The sequence below is a fragment of the Chelonoidis abingdonii genome, chromosome 2 (assembly GCF_003597395.2).
Source record: "Chelonoidis abingdonii isolate Lonesome George chromosome 2, CheloAbing_2.0, whole genome shotgun sequence".
Taxonomy (NCBI): domain Eukaryota; kingdom Metazoa; phylum Chordata; order Testudines; family Testudinidae; genus Chelonoidis; species Chelonoidis abingdonii.
The window spans coordinates 209,162,090-209,180,981 of record NC_133770.1 but is presented as its reverse complement, the minus strand read 5'-3'; the positions used below and the strand labels follow the sequence as shown (position 1 = coordinate 209,180,981).

Here is an 18,892-nt window from a genome sequence, read left to right as displayed (position 1 = left end):
AGGGGAACTACACAAAAATCAGGAAGTTAGATAAATGGAAATTAAAAGATTTAGTCACTAAAGTCATATGCCTGCAAGCTGCATGGAAACTTTTTAAAAACACCTTAATCGAGGCTCAAATTAAATGTATACCCCAAATTAACAAACAGAGTAAGAAGACCAGAAAAGTGCCACCATGCCTAAACAACAAAGTAAAAGATGGGGTTAAAGACAAAAAGATCCTTTAAAAATTGGAAGTTAAATCCTATTGAGGAAAATAGAAAGGAGCATAAACTCTAGCAAGTCAAATATAAAAGTATAATTAAGAAGGCCAAAAAAGAATGTGAAGAGTAATTAGACAAAGGTTCAAAGACACAAATGTTTTAAGTACATCAGAAGCAGGAAGCCTGCCAAACAATCCATGGGGTCACTGGATGATCGAGGTGCTAATGGAGCACTCAAAGCAGCTAAGACCATTGCGGAGAAGCTAAATGAATTCTTTGCCTCCGTCTTCACTACAGAGGATGTGAGGGAGATTCACATATCTGCACCATTCTTTTTAGGTGACAAATCTGAGGAACTGTCCCAGATTAAAGTGTCAAGAGAGGAGGTTTTGGAACAAATTGTTAAATTAAACAGTAATAAGGCACCAGGACCAGATGGTATTCACTCAAGAGTTCAGAAGAAACTCAAATATGAATTTGCAGAACTACTAACTGTGGTATATAACCTATCATTTAAATCAGTTTCTGTACCAGATGACTAGAGAATAATAGCTAATGTGACACTATTTTTTAAAAAAGGCTCCAGAGGGGATGCTGGCAATTACAGCTGGTAAGCTTAACTTCAACACCAGGCATATCGGTTGAAACTGTGGTAAAGAACCGATTTATCAAGACACATAAAGAACACAGTTTGTTGGGGAAGAGTCAACATGGCTTTTGTAAAGGGAAATCATGCCTTTGAGAGGGTCAACAAACATGTGAAAAAGGGTTATCCAGTGGATATAGAGTACTTGGACTTTCAGAAAGCCTTTGACAAAGTCCCTCACCAGAGGATCTTAAACAAAGTAAACAGTCATGGGAGAAGAGAGAAGATCCTGTCATGGATCAGTAACTGGTTAAAAGAAAGGAAACAAAGGGTAGAAAGAAATGGTCAGTTTTCAGAATGGAGAGAGGCAAATAGTGGTGTCAAAAATCTGTACTGGGACCAGTGCTGTCCAACATATTCATAAATTATTTGGAAAAAGGGGTAAACAGTGAGGTGGCAAAGTTTGCAGACAATACAAAATTACTCAAGATAGTTAAGTCCAAAGCAGACTGCGAAGAGTTACGAAGGGGTCTCACAAACCTGGGTGACTGGGCAACAAAATGGCAGATGAAATTCAGTGTTGATAAATGCAAAGTAATGCACATTGGAAAACATAATCCCAACTATACATATCAAATAATGGGATCTAAATTAGCTGTCACCACACAAGAAAGATCTTGGAATTATTGTGAATAGTTCTCGGAAAACATCTGCTCAATGTGCAGCAGCAGTCCAAAAATCTAACAGAATGTTAGGAACCATTAGAAAAGAGATAGATAATAAGACAGAAAATATCATAATGCCATGGTACACTCACACCTGGAATACTGCTTGCAGTTCTGGTCACCTCATCTCAAAAGAATACATTAGAATTGGAAAAGGTACAGAGAAGGATAACAAAAATGATTAGGGGTATGGAATAGCTTCTGTATGAAGAGAGATTAAAAAGACTGGGATTTGTCATTTTGGAAAAGAGATGACTATGAGGTAATATAATAGAGGTCTATGAAATTGTGAATGGGGTGGAGAAAGTGAATAAGGGAGTGTTGTTTATTCTCTTTCATAAAACAAGAGCCAGGGGCACCAAATAAAATGAATAGAAAGCAGGTTTAAAACAAACAAAAGGAAGTTCATCACACAATGTGCAATTAACCAGTAGAACTCATTGCTGAGGATGTTGTGAAGGCCAAATGTATAATAACGGTGTTGAAAAAAAGAACTAGATAAGTCCATCAGTGGCTTTTAGCCAAGATAGTTAGGGATGCAACCCCATGCTCTGTGTGTCCCTAGCTTCTGGTTGCCAGGGGCTGGGAGTGGACAATGGGATGGATCACTCGATGATTGCCTATTCTGTTCATTTTATTTTCTCTGGAGCACCTGGTATTAGCCACTGTTGGAAGAGAGAATACTGGACTAGACGGACCATTGGTCTGACTCAGTATGGCTGTTCTTATGTTCTTGAATTTCTCCCCAAAGGCTTTTTCACACATATCATGTACTAGGCTTCAAAAAACAAAAAAGCAAAAGAACCCAAAACACTGCAACAAAAATATGTAGAACCCAATGTGGTAATTGTATGAGTCCAACAGAATAAAGAACAACCCTTTTTAGAGGTCTGACCAAAACTAAAACTGGCCAAACATTCAAGAAGCTCACGCTCTCTCTTATAAAAGAATATGATGCAATCTTGGCATGTCTTTGTGACCTGTAATTGTGACCTTTGTGAAACTTTAATTGATTTATGATGTTTTGTTGGTCTTTTAACAGTTTCATTCCTTGGCACCAATGTACTACCGAGGATCAGCAGCAGCTGTTATAGTATATGATATCACAAAACAGGTAATGCTTTCTGTTTGCAATTACTGTATAATATATAGTTTGGTTAATGACTTAATGTATTGGCAAAGTTGTGGCGGAAGCATCATTCCCTGAGTCATTTAAAAATAGAGTACACAAAACTCCGGAAATTCTACTGCAGGGAAAAATTCTGAGTTTGCCTCTTTGAGATGGACAAAATGACCTACTGGATTTTCCCCATGTCTAATTTCTACTACTGAAAAACATCAACTATTTTACAAATGGGAAATTAATCTTTTAAAAATGTGGCTCCAAGCTTGCATTTGCAGTCCAAGAGCTGAACTCTTCTTTATTTCATTGCTTTACTTTGAAACAAAGCAATGAAATAATCTTTGGCTGAACATTATTAATTGAAATGAAAGTGTATTTTCAACTGATAAAGTAGCCGTGTTCACATGTCATCCAGCTGGAGATCCTTGTCCTGCCCTGAGAAAATGAGAAATTGCTACTCTTAAAATGCAAAGAATAACATTTTGATTTTAAAAGAAATCCCAGATGATGAAGCTGAGTTACAGAATAGGCATTAGTGGATGAATGGTTGCAATATTTTGCTTATCTGTTTCTTCTCTCCTGCCATTTGAATGATTTACTTTTAGCAGTAAAGGCCTGGCTCTGTTCACTAGTGCATTAGTGTAATGACCCATTGCTGCATTAGGGTTGCCAACCCTCCAGGATTGTCCTTGGGTCTCCAGGAATTAAAGATTGTCACATAATGAGACCTCCAGGAATATGTCAACCAAATTTGGCAACCCTAGCTGACATTGGTCATGCCTGCATAGCAGTACCATAGGTTATAATTTTGAACTGAAATTACTCATAGTTGGTCAGAAAGTCTGTAGACCTTGTGAAGGTGGAACTTAGTCATGTCATCCTTACTCAGAATTCTGTGCAGCAACTTTTATTCTCTGTAAGTTTAATATTCATGTATTACATAGTATTGTGGGATGTACTACATCCCAAACGCTAGGCCATACCTTTCCCTCAGAGATTCATGCACAGCTCCCATTGATCTCAGCAGAAGCTGCACATGCATTTCTGAGGAGAAAATTTGGCTTGATGGGTTAATGCAGTTAAGAGCTAGATCTGAGGTTCAGTAACATCAATCATGCCTTTTAAGGAGAGTCCCTGGAAATCATTGTCACGTGAGGGCTTTCTGTGTGCCCTTCCTGTAACTTAAAAAAAATGACTGTGTCTGTCAGTCAAGGAGATCCTGCTAGATGTTTCTTTATGTATTTGGTTTAGGATTCATTTCATACTTTGAAGAAATGGGTAAAAGAATTAAAAGAACATGGTCCTGAAAACATTGTCATGGCCATCGCTGGAAACAAATGTGATCTTTCTGATCTCAGGTAATGTATCTATTTGGTATTATAATGCTGTTTGTTATGCACTGCTTTCGTCCCTTATGCAACCATGTTTGTATTCTCACCTGTAGTTAGGGTTGCCAACTCCAGGATTATCCTGGAGTCTCCAGGAATTAAGGGATTAATCTTTAATTAAACATTATGTCATTTGATGGAACCCCCAGGAATACATCCAACCAAAACTGGCAACCCTACTGCTATTTACGGTGGAAGCCCCCATTGAAATAAATACCTTTGATTTCAATTAGTCAGGATCAGGTTCAACTAACAGCAGCATCACATCCTCCAAAATATTTTACTCTGAACTCCCTTTTTTGCTGCACTTCCACTGGTTTGACCAGAATTGCGGGATGTCAAATGTTGTTCCTGTGCATGCTGCAGGCTCTGGCACATTACATTGATTGATACAATATGGGATTGTTCATTCTGTTCTACTATAACTAATTCCAATGTATACTGCATGCATATCTCAAGCGTGCCTGATTAATGCTGGAGTGCTAGAAATGCTGTGTTTTAATCAAAGGAAGGCTTAATGCCAGATGCAGGATGATAGCTTTATTGCAGAAAAGTACATTTGCAAGAACATAAGGGCTCTCACTATCCTCAGATAACAGACTTATGTCCTAGGTGTGAGGAGAAGGACTCTCCTTAGAGTCTGACTCCATTCCTCTGTAGAAGAGTCAAGATCACACTACTCATGGCATGTTACAAGGATGGATTTGCGTTTATATGTCTCAGCTCATGTTTGGGTTTGCATGTACCCTCGTAGAAACATGTTCTGTTGTACGACAAGTAATCTTTTGTGGCGATCAATGCGTTTTTTGTCATTTTAGGGATAAGTTGTGTTGGATGTGTTTTCTTCCACAATGTGAGACCAAGGTCCGTGATTGTTTAGGTTATTTTCCTCTTAGAATCCCAAGGACTCTCCCACTGCCCATCATGTTTCACATTTATTCCTCTGCCCCTTAAAGTCATTACACGGGCCCTGGTTCAGCAAAGCCCCAGAGCATGTGATCAAGTGCTTTATTGAATGAAGACATTTGTGAGAACTGTAGCCCTGTAAACAGGCTTTCAGTGTCACTCTAGAGACCAGAGGAGTTATTGCACAGAATCATGAGGCACTCCTTCTCCCCAGGGCCTCCTGAACAGTGCTCCCAGCTTCTCTTGGCCTGGGAGCGAAGGACACAGTTCATATATTGGCTTGGTCCCCTAATGATAGTTCACTGTGCTAAGACAGTGGCTATCAATTGCTGGCAATTCAGCTGTCCCTCCCCCCACTAGCATGTGCTGCTCCTGCCTTCTGCCTTGGAGCTCTTTCTAGGAGCCTCCTGCTTGCTGTACAGGGGAGGGGGTGCTAATGTCAGGGTGTCCCCCTCCCCCCTGTTTCTTCCCCCCACTTACCCTACCGCCATAGAGCATGGGGGGGACATGACAGGGCTTAGGATGGAGAGAGCTTGCTGGCAGTAGCTCCTGTCTCAACTTGCTGATCTGCTTAAAAAGGCAATGTACTTACAGTGGGTTTAGCGTACTTAAAGGGACAAACACGCATCTCTCTCTCACACAGACACACAGAGTGTGTGTCTCTGTCTCTGTCTGCCATGCTGTCTCCCCTCCCTCCAGTTGTGCTGCCTTGTAGAGTGTGAGGCTACTTTAACAGCAATGTATTAACCCTTGAGGGCTCATTGGAGTGCTAGTTCATCATTTAGCAGCAAGGCATTCCCTAGGAAATATCCCACCCTCTTCCACCCTCTAACTTCACCACCTCAACCAAGCTTCACAATCATCATTGCTGTGTACAGTATTAAATTGTTTGTTTAAAACTTATACTCTGTGTGTGTATATATAATATAGTCTTTTGTCTGGTGAAAAATATTTCCCTGGAATCTTAACTCCCCCATTTACATTAATTCTTATGGGGAAATTGGATTAGCTTAATATCATTTCGCTTAAAGTTGCATTTTTCAGGAACATAACTACAACGTTAAGTGAGGCGTTAGTGTATGTTAAAATACAATGTATGATGTTTTAGGCCTTGGCTACACTGGCGCTTTACAGCGCTGCAACTTTCTCACTCAGGGGTGTGAAAAAAACACACCCTTGAGCGCAGCAAGTTACAGCGCTGCAAAGCCCCAGTGTAAATAGTGTCCCAACGCTGGGAGCGCGGCTCCCAGTGCTGCAAGCTAATCCCCATAGGGAGGTGGAGTACCTGCAGCGCTGGGAGAGCTCTCTCCCAGCACTGGCACTGCGACCACACTCGCACTCCAAAGCACTGCCGCGGGAGCGCTCCCACAGCAGCGCTTTGGAGTTTTGAGTGTAGCCAAGCCCTTAGTGATATGAATCAGCTTAGTGCCACACATGTGGCAATGAGCTATTGAGTGCCAGTTCTCAGGAGGGAAGCTTCCATGGTGACTATTCTCCTTACACTCGTGCAATGCACATTTGTCTCACTAAAGGCCATGTAGTCTAATATTCGCACAAAATATCAAACTCTACCAATATTTTCTCCTGATGTTCACAAATATGGGAGAGGTTTTGAGAGTCTTCTTACAGGCAATGACTTTTTCCTCCCACTTCGCATGGTCCTGAACTATTTTGCTGGTGTTATAATAAAAGGACTTCTGAGGACAGGTAGACAGCAAGATATATTTTACACATGAAATTGTCACCATTCTACCAGAAATCTGATTGACTGTGTAATTTATACAGTTGTGTGTATTCTTCGGTGTTTTAGCCTTAAGGTTTACTTCACTGGAAATGGCTTAAGGTGAAATATATGTATCAACTTATCACATTAATTTCACTGAATAGAAAATACAAATATTTCTGTACAAGAGGATTTTAAAAATATAATGTAACTAATGAGGGCATACACGAGCAACCTGCTATTCCTACATGACTCTTAGCAGCTCTGTTTATCCTTATGGAATTTTTACCAGTTACTTTGCCAGAAATGTTCTGCTAGACTCTAAAGTATCAGACATTGTTATGGCAAATGTGAATGGGGGCAAAAGAGGACAGGCTGAACCAAGTTCCACTTGTCCTGATCTGTCTCCATTGCCACAGGAGCTAATAAAGGGAGAAATGACTGGGGAAAAATAGAGGAACAGATTAGACTTCCACTAGCAAAGGGCTAATATAGTTTCCTCTGGTACTTTTAGCAATGACCATGTTACCCTCCTGTGGTGGTGGTTTGTTTTGTTTTGTTTCTTTTTTACAGACCTCTAATATATAGGTGCCAGCTGCCAACCTAGAATCAAGACACCCAGAAGACATGTGGTTATTCTTTCTATTACTATTACGTGGCCATCAACAGTTCTTGACACTTAGCTGAAATAAATTCCCTCCCTCTGGCTCCCAGGGAATATCATCTTTGAGAATGGAAATTTGTATTAAAATCTCTACAATTTTGTTATTGGCTTTAGAATTTAGAGTGAGTTTGTTTTTTAAAAATATTTTATATTGGCATTTCTACCCTCTGATTATGTCCAGGTTATTATCCATCAGTCACAGAAAGAGCTCAGATCAGAATGTTATTTAAATAAATGAGCTACTTTGCCCACCAGTGACAAAACCACTGTTAAATTCTTGGGGCAATATAGAGACCAAAGGACATAATCTTCCTCTCTAAAAACTGAGATACCTTCTGAAATTTTGGTTCTCTGGAGTACTCCAAATGCAGGGTCAGGAAATCCCAAGCTTTACATTCAGGCTCTTTATTTATGCTGTCCATACAAAACATTTTCTATCTAAATAAATATTTGTAGAAGCTTTAAACTGTATATGCTGAGGGTTTTTTAACTGAAAACAGTTTCATCAACATCTTTCAAAACAGGTATTCCCTCTCCAGGGCTTCTAGATCCAAATCTTCTCAACAACCTTCTAAGTCTCTGCTCGTCTCTTGGCTCTTTCTCTCACAGTTAATACAATTAGTTTATGTTTACTCACCTCTTGGCTGAGAATAAATTGCTTGAGAAACAAGCTCTCATATTTTGGTCAAAGTAAAGTCGTTCCAGTACTGACACCCAATTTATTATTGTAGAAAGAAGCAACTGACAGACCTTATGTCAGTGTAGAATCAAGCGCAGTGGAGCATCCTCTCCTCCATGCTCTCTCCCCTTACACCATGACTGGGGGAGCTAGCATAGGAGAAGGTAGAGCTGCATCCACCAGCTTTCCACAAGTGGAGAGTTCCCTACACAAGGGGAACCAGCTGTTACCAGCTGTTTCAAGCCCTCTTTGCACCATTTATATGGCACAAACTAACCTTTGTGGACTGGAGAATCTGGCCCTAAGATTCTTGTTTCCAATGTGGTTTGGAGTCAGTGGCTTGCGTATTTTTGTTGGAATCAGCCACAATCTCCTGCCAGTTATAAACAGCTAAACATGTGATCCCTTCAATCCAGCTTCATTTATGATAGCCAAAACCCATCCTGTTTGTGTGTTCACTTTGGACAATCCTGTTTATGGGCTGAATCTCCAGAGCTGGATGCTCTTTTTCTAATGTTTTATGCATCTCTTCTCATGCATCTTTGTCAAGTGGGGGGGATAAAAGGTTGGTAGCAATCAAAGATCATTTCTTTTCTGTGGGTGGATGAGGTTTGGTGGTGTGCCATGCGCAGGAGGTCAGACTAAATGATCATGATGGTCCCTTCTGACCTTAAAGTCTATTAGTTTTCAAAACTTGGTCTTGGCACCAGGCCCCAAAATCCTTATCAACGACCCAGATTGATATGTGGATATTTGAACGTGAACAACTAGATAGAAACCTCTACCACCACCAAAAGTATTCTTTCTAGAATCAAAACATCTTAAATAATTTCTTTCTAGGCTGTGTTTAGGATTTTTTTAATGCTTTGTGAGAAGTTTTAAATTTCTGCAATCTATATGATTGTAATAGGCCGGCACTATTTGCCTGAAATACCTCCATCCTTTTAGCTGTGTTTTGGTCAGAAAAGGTTAAGTTGATTATTCTGTGACAGGCAGCTGGCTCATAATCCCATCTGAATATAAGAAAAGTGGGGATAGCTCTTTGAGAGACAGAAATGTGGAAGAAAACAAAGGATTATGATTTTGAATCTACATCACCGCATATAAGGGAATCAAGCCCTTTGTTGTGAAATATTTTGCAAAAGATTTAATATGCTTTTATATCTTGGGTCTGCTCATACTAAATTACATGGCAAAATTCACATGGACTTCAGCGGAAGCAGTACTGACACTTAAATATTTATCATTAGAGAAGCAAGGAATGTCAGCACCAGAAGATCCAAACTTGTTCAATTGAACTAGGAACAATGTGACTTGAGATGTCTTTCAGAATATTTGTGTTTTTTTTTATAAATACACACTAATTTGTTTGCTTTCAAAAACTTTTTTTAGGGAGGTACCTATGAAGGATGCCAAAGAATATGCAGAATCTATAGGTGCAATTGTTGTTGAAACCAGTGCAAAGAATGCTATTAACATTGAGGAACTCTTTCAAGGCATCAGTAAGTACATTTACAAGTTTCTTGTGGACGTTTGGAGTCCTTTTGAAAATGATCATCCAGCTTAACTGGGATCTCATCTTGCTACTCAAACTTACCCTGATGAAGCTTAAGCAGGTCTGAGATTAAAAGGATCAGGACCCAAAGATCTCTTATATAGTTTCAGGTCTTCTTTGACAAGTTGGAGTCCTTCCGGGAACAATAGGCCCTTATTCCCTAAGCATTATTAGTTAGCTATTCACAAAGATTAACATAAGGCAATTTATCCTCAGGCAGTCTATCACCATTACTTAGCTGTACGAATTAACATAAGACTATCGCCTGTTCCAATTTCAAAGAGAGATGAATACAGAGATGTCCCATGCTTACACTTCATTTAAATGCTAGGTTGTTCTTTTGATCTTTGAATTATCAGAGTAGCATAGACAGGGACTATTGATTACATTGTTGACCACTGCCCATACATATGTAAATACACAAAAACACAAATGTTATCTCCTCACATGTCTTTAAGGGTTGAATTTGAGTCATTTATTTTGCAGGATGTTTAACCCTTTCCCACGCATCACAACTAACAGTAACTTTGACTAGACTAGAATAGGGCATAGCTTGGGTAGGTGCTATGTAAGCGTCTCCCACATAGCTCTTTCAGTGGATCTAAATCCTAACCTGTATCATACCTCCATGCATAAACTGCTGTAGGGCAGGTAACTGTTGATCTAATTGTCATTTTGTTGGGGTTTTTTATGTGGAGGCATATTCCTGGATGACTAAGATAAGTAGAAATAGTCACTTTTCATTGGGATCCAGCGCAAGGTTTCTCCCCAGGATTGTTAAAGGGGAAGAAATCAACATTGCTGGAAAGGAAAGGGGAGCACCCCATACTCATTTTTCATTCCAAGAATTCCAGTGTCATCATCTCCTGAATAAAAACAGAATATAAAGCATATTCCACTCCACCTTGTCTCTCTCTACTGCCTTATGACCGCTTCCTTTTTTCTCACAAACTCAGTATATGATAAATAGGTGTGTGAAATGTTTCTTTGCTCCTAGAAAATCACACCATCTGCTACACATTACCTGAGAAGCTATTGACCAATCATTTCACTTGAACAGGATGTATCCGAAAATGTTAATTGATTTTTTTTGGCTGTTATACCTCTCAGAAGGTTACAGATCTTGTAATTCATCTGGTTTGGAGAACCAGTCCCTTACCCAGTTTAGTTTGCTTCTTCGTCTTTGTCCAATTTAACCTATTATGAATGTACTAATACAAAAACTCACCCATGTTGCATAACTTAATCATTAATAATTAGTTTATCCCTTTGGTAGCTAATGCTGCAATGGGTAGCAATGACAACCCGCTAATAATGGCTATATTTGACATGGAAAATCAGTTAAACTGAAATGAACATGCACTAGTTATCCAAGCATATGCATTAAATATCCTAGATAATCTTTTGGATGCATAGAAAGATTGTCTCAGTGGGCATACTTGTGACCTTACCACAACTCAGAAAAGAGACAGGAGAAATTTTGTAGGTTTGTAGTATTGGGATGTGGAATCGATAGAGCATATATATGTGAACACAGCCAAAGGTGGTAAATTGCCATAAATAACATGCTAAAACTGTTGGATAAAACACATACTGACATGGCCTACAGATCTCAAACCCAGCCTGCAGGGTTCATGGGAACAACTACCTTCAACCCTCCACTTGGCAGCCTGCTCATAAGGGCTTACCGGTGACCCATGAAGTCTAGCCCCAGTGTGAGGTTCTGCCCCTGATGTCCAGTTGGTGGTGGTCCACAGTGGCTGATTGGTCCACTGGCCCTACTTAAGCCAGCAGCAGGAGCAGGAAGCTGTTTGAACAATTGGGCTCCACCCTGCTCCTGTGCCTTGATTTCCTGGCATCTGATTTGTGGTTCCTGGTGTCCAGTGTGGCTCCTGACTCTGACTGTCTGGTATCCTGACCTAGCCTGACTCTTATACCCGATTTGTGGTTCTGATCTCCAGTTTGTCTTCTGCCTCTGATCTCTTGGTATCCTTACCTAGTCAACTCCTGTCTCATGACTGTGGGCCCTGGCTGTGACTACTAGGTCTGGCTGCCCAGGACCTGGCCATGACACACATGTTTTATGACCCCTCTCTTTGCCCACTCATTCCTCCCATAGTTGTCCTTATTGAACTTGTGTGTTTCAGCTAAATGGGGGAACACAATGAACCTGTGCATGGGGTCCTTACTCCCGCTCATGGAGCTGTGCTTTGTACCTGGCTCTAGTGCAGACTTGCTGTTTAAGGAGATGACTTTAGTTGTACCTGCTACCACAGGGGTTCAACTTCTAAACTTCCCATTTGAGGTGGGCCACAGCAGCAGTGCTCCAGTCCTAAAAGAAGAAGTGTCAGAAAGTATTGGAAGTGCAATCAGAAGCATTGCAATGCCATTAAAAAGTGCTGGAACAGCCTTCCAAAGCATTCTGGCCCCATTTGAGTCCTGCACAGCAGTCATGTAGCCATAACCTGCAACAGCAGTGTCATATCTATTCTGCAGCCTAGCTGGGAGAATTCTGTCTGTCTCTGCACATTTTCAGTGCACAGCCCATTTTCCTGCATCATGTATGGGGGAAATCACTCACTGAAAAGCATTATTAAACAGAACAAACTGTTCAAACCATAGTGTTTCTGTAAAAGTGGTACAAGGGAGTTGAGCCATAAAAACTCCCACAAAAAAACATGCACACATTTATGTCAACTAAACCAGCTGTGTACAAAGACACAAAACTAGAGTAGAGGCCACACAAATCAGGAGTGAGGAATGCTCGATAACTTAGTAAAAACCCAAAACCTGTGAATTTCCAAAAATACAGTAGGAGCAGGAAACACAGTAGACCACAATGGAAGAACCAGAACAGGTGAGAACAAAAAAGTATTTAGTATTTTATTCTGTGTAAAAGAACTGTAACAGTTTATATCCAAGGCTGTGATGAAAATCCGTAATTTTAGGGCCTATATTTAACACATGGGTTGTCTGAAGTAATAGCTGTTGTTCTCATGTCTTTGCAAGGATGTAAACCTTTTTTCCTTAAATTGAACTGTAAGGACCTTTCAGCCTTTCACAGACAGTCTTGCACAGTCCCATGTTACAATCTATAATCTTATTACAAATACCCAAGAATTTATACTTGAAACTAATTACTGGGCTTATTTTGCAAGAGCAGAACCATAGATAATTCTCTGGACAGCCTCATTCTTAAATTTCTGTGTTTTAGTATTTTTTAAAACTTACGTGTATTATTATTTAGATAACACTGGTGCTGATACAGTAATCCGTTTACAACTGAATATCAGATTCAGAAAGGAACTTTATTAGGTCTACAAAGCATCTTAGGTAACTGATTTGACTCATGCAGCTGCTCCCTCCAAAGGGGACCCTTTCTCTGTGTCCCAGGCCCTTTTGCTGTCCCCCAGTCGTTGTTCTCTCCCTCTTGCTCCCTGTCCTATACAGTAGAACCTCTGAGTTAGGAACTGGCCAGGCAACCACACAGCTCATTTGGAACTGGAAGTATGCAATCATAGCAGGCAGCAGCAGAGACAAAAAAAGACCTTAATAAATAAATAAAAATAAGCACACACAATACTGTACTGTGTTAAATGTAAGCTACTACAAAAATAAAGGGAAAACAGCATTTTTCTTCTGCATAGTAAAGTTTCAAAGCTGTGTTAAGTCAATGTTCTGATGTAAACTTTTGAAAAAACAACCATAACGTTTTGTTCAGAGTTAGAAACATTTCAGAGTTACGAACAGCCTCCATTCCCAAAGTGTTCGTAACTCTGAGGTTCTACTGTGTTTCTTTCTTTTCTACACCATTTCACTTTCCCTCCTCTCAGCCCCTAATTCCCCCAACTCTTGCTTCTTGCACCCTCACATGGACAGCCTCTGAACTTAGGCTCCCAGAATGCTGGCTCTTCACCCTGTTAGTCTGTAGTTCAGGAGTAGAAGTCAGAATGCTATCAAAGTAGGCCCTGGATTGTCATTCTGGGCAGTCCCAGCCCAATTCAAGCACACTTGAGAGTGGAATACAGTTGATTTGATGCTCCCTCTTTGCCAAACTGAGGAGTTACACATCAGAGGCTTGACTGTGTCAATATTCCTGCTCCTGAACTATCTTTGTTTGCCTCAGTTTTTCATGCACCAAGCCGTGCCCACTTGAGAATCTCAAGACTCATGCATCAGTGTCTGGAAGTGCATGTTTATAAAACAGCCTGAGTGTATAAAATAAAAAATGAAATAAAGCTGTTTGTGTGAAAGCTTTTTTATCTGTACTGCTTCTCTACATATAAAAAATCCTCTAAACACTAGCAAAGATAAACCAAATATTCCAGTAATTAAAATGACATAACCTACTTTTAAAGTGGAGCACTTGGAAATGGCAGTGATGTGAACTACAGAAAACCTAAGGTTGATTGGATCACTCTAGTAGAAGCACACAAAAGTTCCAGATTTCTCCAGTTCCAACTCAATGTGTTCTTGGACAAATGCATTTATATTTCTTCTTCTCGGTGAACCTGTACGTTTCATCTGGACTCCTAAAGCATTATATCTATTTGCTCCAGCCAACTGGTTACATCATAGTAATATGTATCCTTCTCTACGAAACCTGGAGAGGAGACCATGTCTGTGGTCTGGATTAATATTTCTATTTAAGGAACAGAACAGTTCCATCTCTTCTGATTGTGAACAGAAATTACCAAGAAGGGCAGTCTTGGTTTGATGATAATTCATCATTTTTAAAAACTGTTTCAGTGAATATATTTGTCCGTGAGACTAGTGACTAGCTTGATAGTCCAGAACATAGCTCTCTTAACATTATCTACAGAACATCTATAGCATAGATGGCATCAATTTAGGCTTCTCAACACATGTAATGTGCTTCACCCCTTTTCTGAAGGGGCAACTTAAACAGATGAGAGAGTAATTTATTCTGTAAACCAATTCAGTTCTTGATTGCTCTGCTGATTCTGCTTAGTGTATGCCAACTAGATCGAATTGGGGTTTTGTGATATGGACACTATGCCTATTAAGAAATGAACAGAGACCACCAAAAATCTTTCATATAGTTAAAACTTGTCACCATTGACTTGGATTTGAAGCTAAGGCTCATCTTTCCCCTACTAATCATCTGGATCGTTTTGCTAGCTCTCTAAAACATTCTTTATGTGTTACTGCCTCTGCTGAGATCACCAATTAAAGAGTTCTGAAATAGACAATGCTGTGAGCCCAAATATCTTATTTTCTCTCTAAAGTCAGCCAAACAGATTTCAAACTCTAATCATAGTCTCCAGCTTGTCTATTTTATAATGGAGAGACGTTTTCTCAGATGAACATTGTTGCTCCATACCTTGAATACTAGAAGAGACTGACCTCAGTTTGTTGCTCACATTGTGAGATTGATTCTGTCTCATTATATTGAATTTTACACTAGTGTAACTCAATTGACTTCAACGTTGTTACTCGTGATAACTCAATCAGATCCTAGGAGTCCCTTGAGCAGAGACAAGTTTCTTGATAAGATTAAAAATATTTAGTTCAACAGTATCATCTTGATTTAACAAAATCTTGGCAATAATGATGATGAGAAAACTTGCATACCAAAAAAAAATCAAAACCACAAGACTGAAAAGGAGTTTGAAACTTTGTTGCCTTTTATTGAATTAACAGAATAACAACATCATCATACATTCTTCATAAAATTACTCTACTTATTGCACTTTAATTTATGACAGCACCATTCGCAGCATGTGTAGAGAATTTCTTTTTTATATTACAAGCGAGTCTCATCTTACACACATTTAACATGCGTGAATTCAGCTTTGCGCAGTCGGCAAAAACAAAAAAAAAAGAGAGAGAAAGAAAAATAATTTAAATAGTGTTCTTGTAGTGTGGGAGATTCCGCCCGCCATTACACTCAATGTAATTTTGACTATATGCGTTTTTCGCTTTACATGCTGACAGCGGAACGTAACCCCAGCGTAAGATCAGACTCGCCTGTATTTCCAATTGTTATTGTATTTTATATTGGTATGAAAAACCAATAATAAAATAAAGGCAATTCACAGCTTGGAGTACTGTGTCCTATTCTGAACCGGACAAAGTAATTGCTGATGTTGGTGAAGCCTGCAACATTCTCCTCCAATGGCTTCTTATTGGTTGTGATAGTTCAGAATACTCACAGTTTTAAACTCACTAGTACTGTGAAGTTCGGGCTGAAAAATAGTTAGAACTAACATAATAAAACATTTACAATGGATTTCTGAACAGTCTCTAAACAAACTTGCACATCTACACTCTCCTCTTCAAACTTCTTGTTCAAAGATTCAAACATTGAGAAAACATTTGCTTAATGATATATTATGGAAATTAAGTTTACACATTCCAACTTTCTTAACTGTGTCAGGCTCCCAGAAAAACTGGCAGGACTCCAGGGTCAACTGGAACCAAGCTCAAATACTTCAGAAACATCATGAACTCAGTGCAGTAGTTTTTCTCCGTGTTTCCAAAAAGTTGTCATCATCACCCTCTTGGGAAGCCTTTTTCAAATATTAAATTCTTCTTTTTATAACACCTGGAATCCAATCCTCAGTGCCACCATACAGTGACCAAACTCATTCATGTAAGATTCTTACCTGCTTCCGTGAGAGCCAGCAGGTTCTTCCTTTCCCTAATTCTAGACCCTAGTTTTCACAGGAGTCGCTCCTGATATGCCTGCATTGAATGACCAGGCTTGTTAGTTGCAACATATTTAATGGGCATATTCTGTCACCCGTATGTAGCTGGTCGATGAAACAGAAGTCATAGCAGAATTGAAGAGGCATAAAGGGAGAGACCTAAAGCAGCAGGCCCTTGCCCCAGTTAAGGCTGAAACTTTTGTTGTTGTTGTTGTTAAATTCAGATAAATTTAAATAAGAATCAGGAGCCTGAGCTTATTAGACAAGCAAACCCATCTGCTGGGGAGCTGAGGGGACCAAGAAACAGAGGGAGGGATGCAGTTAAAAGAATGGTTTTGTTTCACCTTTCCATTTATGGTTCATGTTTGCTTGTTTACAATGCTTTTGTGCTTTGGAGAGCTCTGGGGTACAATAAATGTATGCACTGAAAACAGAGATGATTTAAACTCTTGCTAAACTAGGACCATTTGTGTTCAAGTAGGAGAGAGAACAGAACCTGTGCCTTCTAATAGTCTTACAAGTTATTAATAAAATATCTTTCCTCTTTGAAGTAAATGTATAACAATTTCACTGTTACGAACGCTTGCCTCTGTATAAATGCATGATACGCCCACACCTTGAATACTGTGTGCAGATATGGTCGCCCCATCTCAAAAAATATATTGGACTTGGAAAAGGTTCAGAAAAGGACAACAAAAATGATTAGGGGTATGGAACGGCTGCAGTTTGAGGAGAAACTTAAAAGACTTTTCAACTTGGAAAAGAGATGACTAAGAGGGGATATGATAGAGGTCTATAAAATCATGATGGGTGAAGAAAGTAAATAAGGAAGTGTTATTTACTCCTCATACCACAAGAACTAGGGGCCACCAAGTGAAATTAATAGACAGCAGGTTTAAAACAAACAAAAGGAAGTATTTTTTCACACAACCCACAGTCAACCTGTGGAACTCCTTTCCAGAGAAGCCCAAGACTATAACAGAGTTGAAAAAAGAACTAGATAAATTCATGGAAGATAGGACCATCAATGGCCATTAGCTAGGATGAGCAGGCATGGTGTCCCTTGCCTCTGTTTGCCAGAAGCTGGGAATGGGCAACAGAATAGATCACTTGATGATTACCTGTTCTGTTCATTCCCTTTGGGGCATCTGGCATTGGCCACTGTCAGAAGACAGGATACTGGGCTAGATGGACCTTTGGTCTGACCCAGTATGGCTGTTCTTATGATCTAAATGTCACCAATTGACAATCAGTATATATTTTAAAAAATGGGACAAAGCCTTTTACTTACCAAGATATAAACTAGAGAAACAAAGTACAAGCTACATGGAAAACAGTTGTTTCACATTCATATCTGACTTACATAGTTTTAGTGCAAATTAAGTAATTCTTTACTAATATATCTGTATGTTTTGCTACAGCAGAATATCGAATTCAGTATTTTCTTCATATATTTCAGGTCGACAGATTCCACCCTTGGACTCTCATGAAAATGGCAACAATGGAGCAATCAGGCTTGGAAAGCAGACTACACAGACCACTAGACGGTGCTGCTGACCCAAAATGGCCTGTTTTGATTTACTTGAAATAAATAAAATAAAATGCCATTTGCTTATTCATTGAGCAAAAGGGCTTCACAACCTCAGTGGCATGGCACCTTGCCTTGAAAGCAATAATTTCAAATGCAAGGATCATAAGCAGAAAGGATTTTGCAAAACCTAGATGGAAAATCCTCCCTAGAGTCCTGCCAAAATTCCTGAGTCAAATTACTCCAATTCTCTGTTTAAACCAATGACTGATAATTTTTTTAAAAAATAAAATGGCTTTTTACATAGAAACTTTAGATTTGCTATAAAGTCTCTCCTCTTATATCAGAGTGGACTCAATGTGTTTTAAATTAATCTTAAGCAATATAGTGCATACAATTTAAACCCTGAACTTTGGGCTGCATACTTCTCTGCCTTTGCTTTTAGCCAGGTTCCTTTTCTGTGACTTTTCTAGAGCTGTAGTTTTGTCAGATGATTTGATCAACCATCACCAAGAAATGGATTGAAGTCGGGAACTGGAAAAATGGATCCAACATGAGAGAGAGAGCGCCCAGTTTTTATAAGTTGTGAATCAGGACAGAATTTGGCCCAACATGTGATGGATAGCCAGGCGAAATGTCGACTGAGAGACATACTTTCCTCTATCTGCATGTACCTGAAGGATGAAATTTCCACGGAGGAAGAGGAATTGTTTAGGGTAGTTGTAAGCAGATGGAGCTCCCATTCTGGTCCAGAAAGAGTCTATACCCCACCCACTACATTTAGTCAAAATGTACTCACTTTCCCAGGACTTAGGTCTTATTAATAACAAATTGCAACAAAATGCAAACACCAACCTAAGCCTATCTGTTGCTGTGATTTCCTGCAGATACTTCACTGCCCTAGGCCACCATGTCCTCTGCCCAAAGAGACATCCTACCTCCCTCATTTCCAAGATGGAGTCACACCTGCCACAATGAGTCAGCAGAAATCCATTCTTGTCTCCCTCCAGGGTTCTGTCAATGGATGAATCCTGCCACCTGCTGCTAAAGTGGTATAAGGGAGTACGGTATAATCTGAGGTCATGGGCGTGAAATTAAGAAAAGAAATTACGTAGATTTTTCTAAAAGTGCAGTGTGTTCA

General features: G+C 39.6%; 1 protein-coding gene across 2 annotated transcripts in view; it reads left to right on the top strand.

Annotated features, from left to right (window-relative positions):
- The window catches only part of RAB31 (RAB31, member RAS oncogene family), a 117,390-nt gene extending 99,491 nt beyond the window's left edge, over window positions 1–17,899 (top strand). For both annotated transcript variants that reach the window (XM_075062945.1, XM_075062944.1), the window contains exons 4-7: window positions 2,557–2,628; window positions 3,889–3,995; window positions 9,390–9,499; window positions 17,683–17,899. In XM_075062945.1, the coding sequence (XP_074919046.1) occupies window positions 2,557–2,628; window positions 3,889–3,995; window positions 9,390–9,499; window positions 17,683–17,780 (387 nt within the window). In that variant the 3' untranslated portion in view covers window positions 17,781–17,899. The remainder of the gene's footprint in view (window positions 1–2,556; window positions 2,629–3,888; window positions 3,996–9,389; window positions 9,500–17,682) is intronic.
- The last annotated feature ends 993 nt before the right edge of the window (window positions 17,900–18,892 follow it).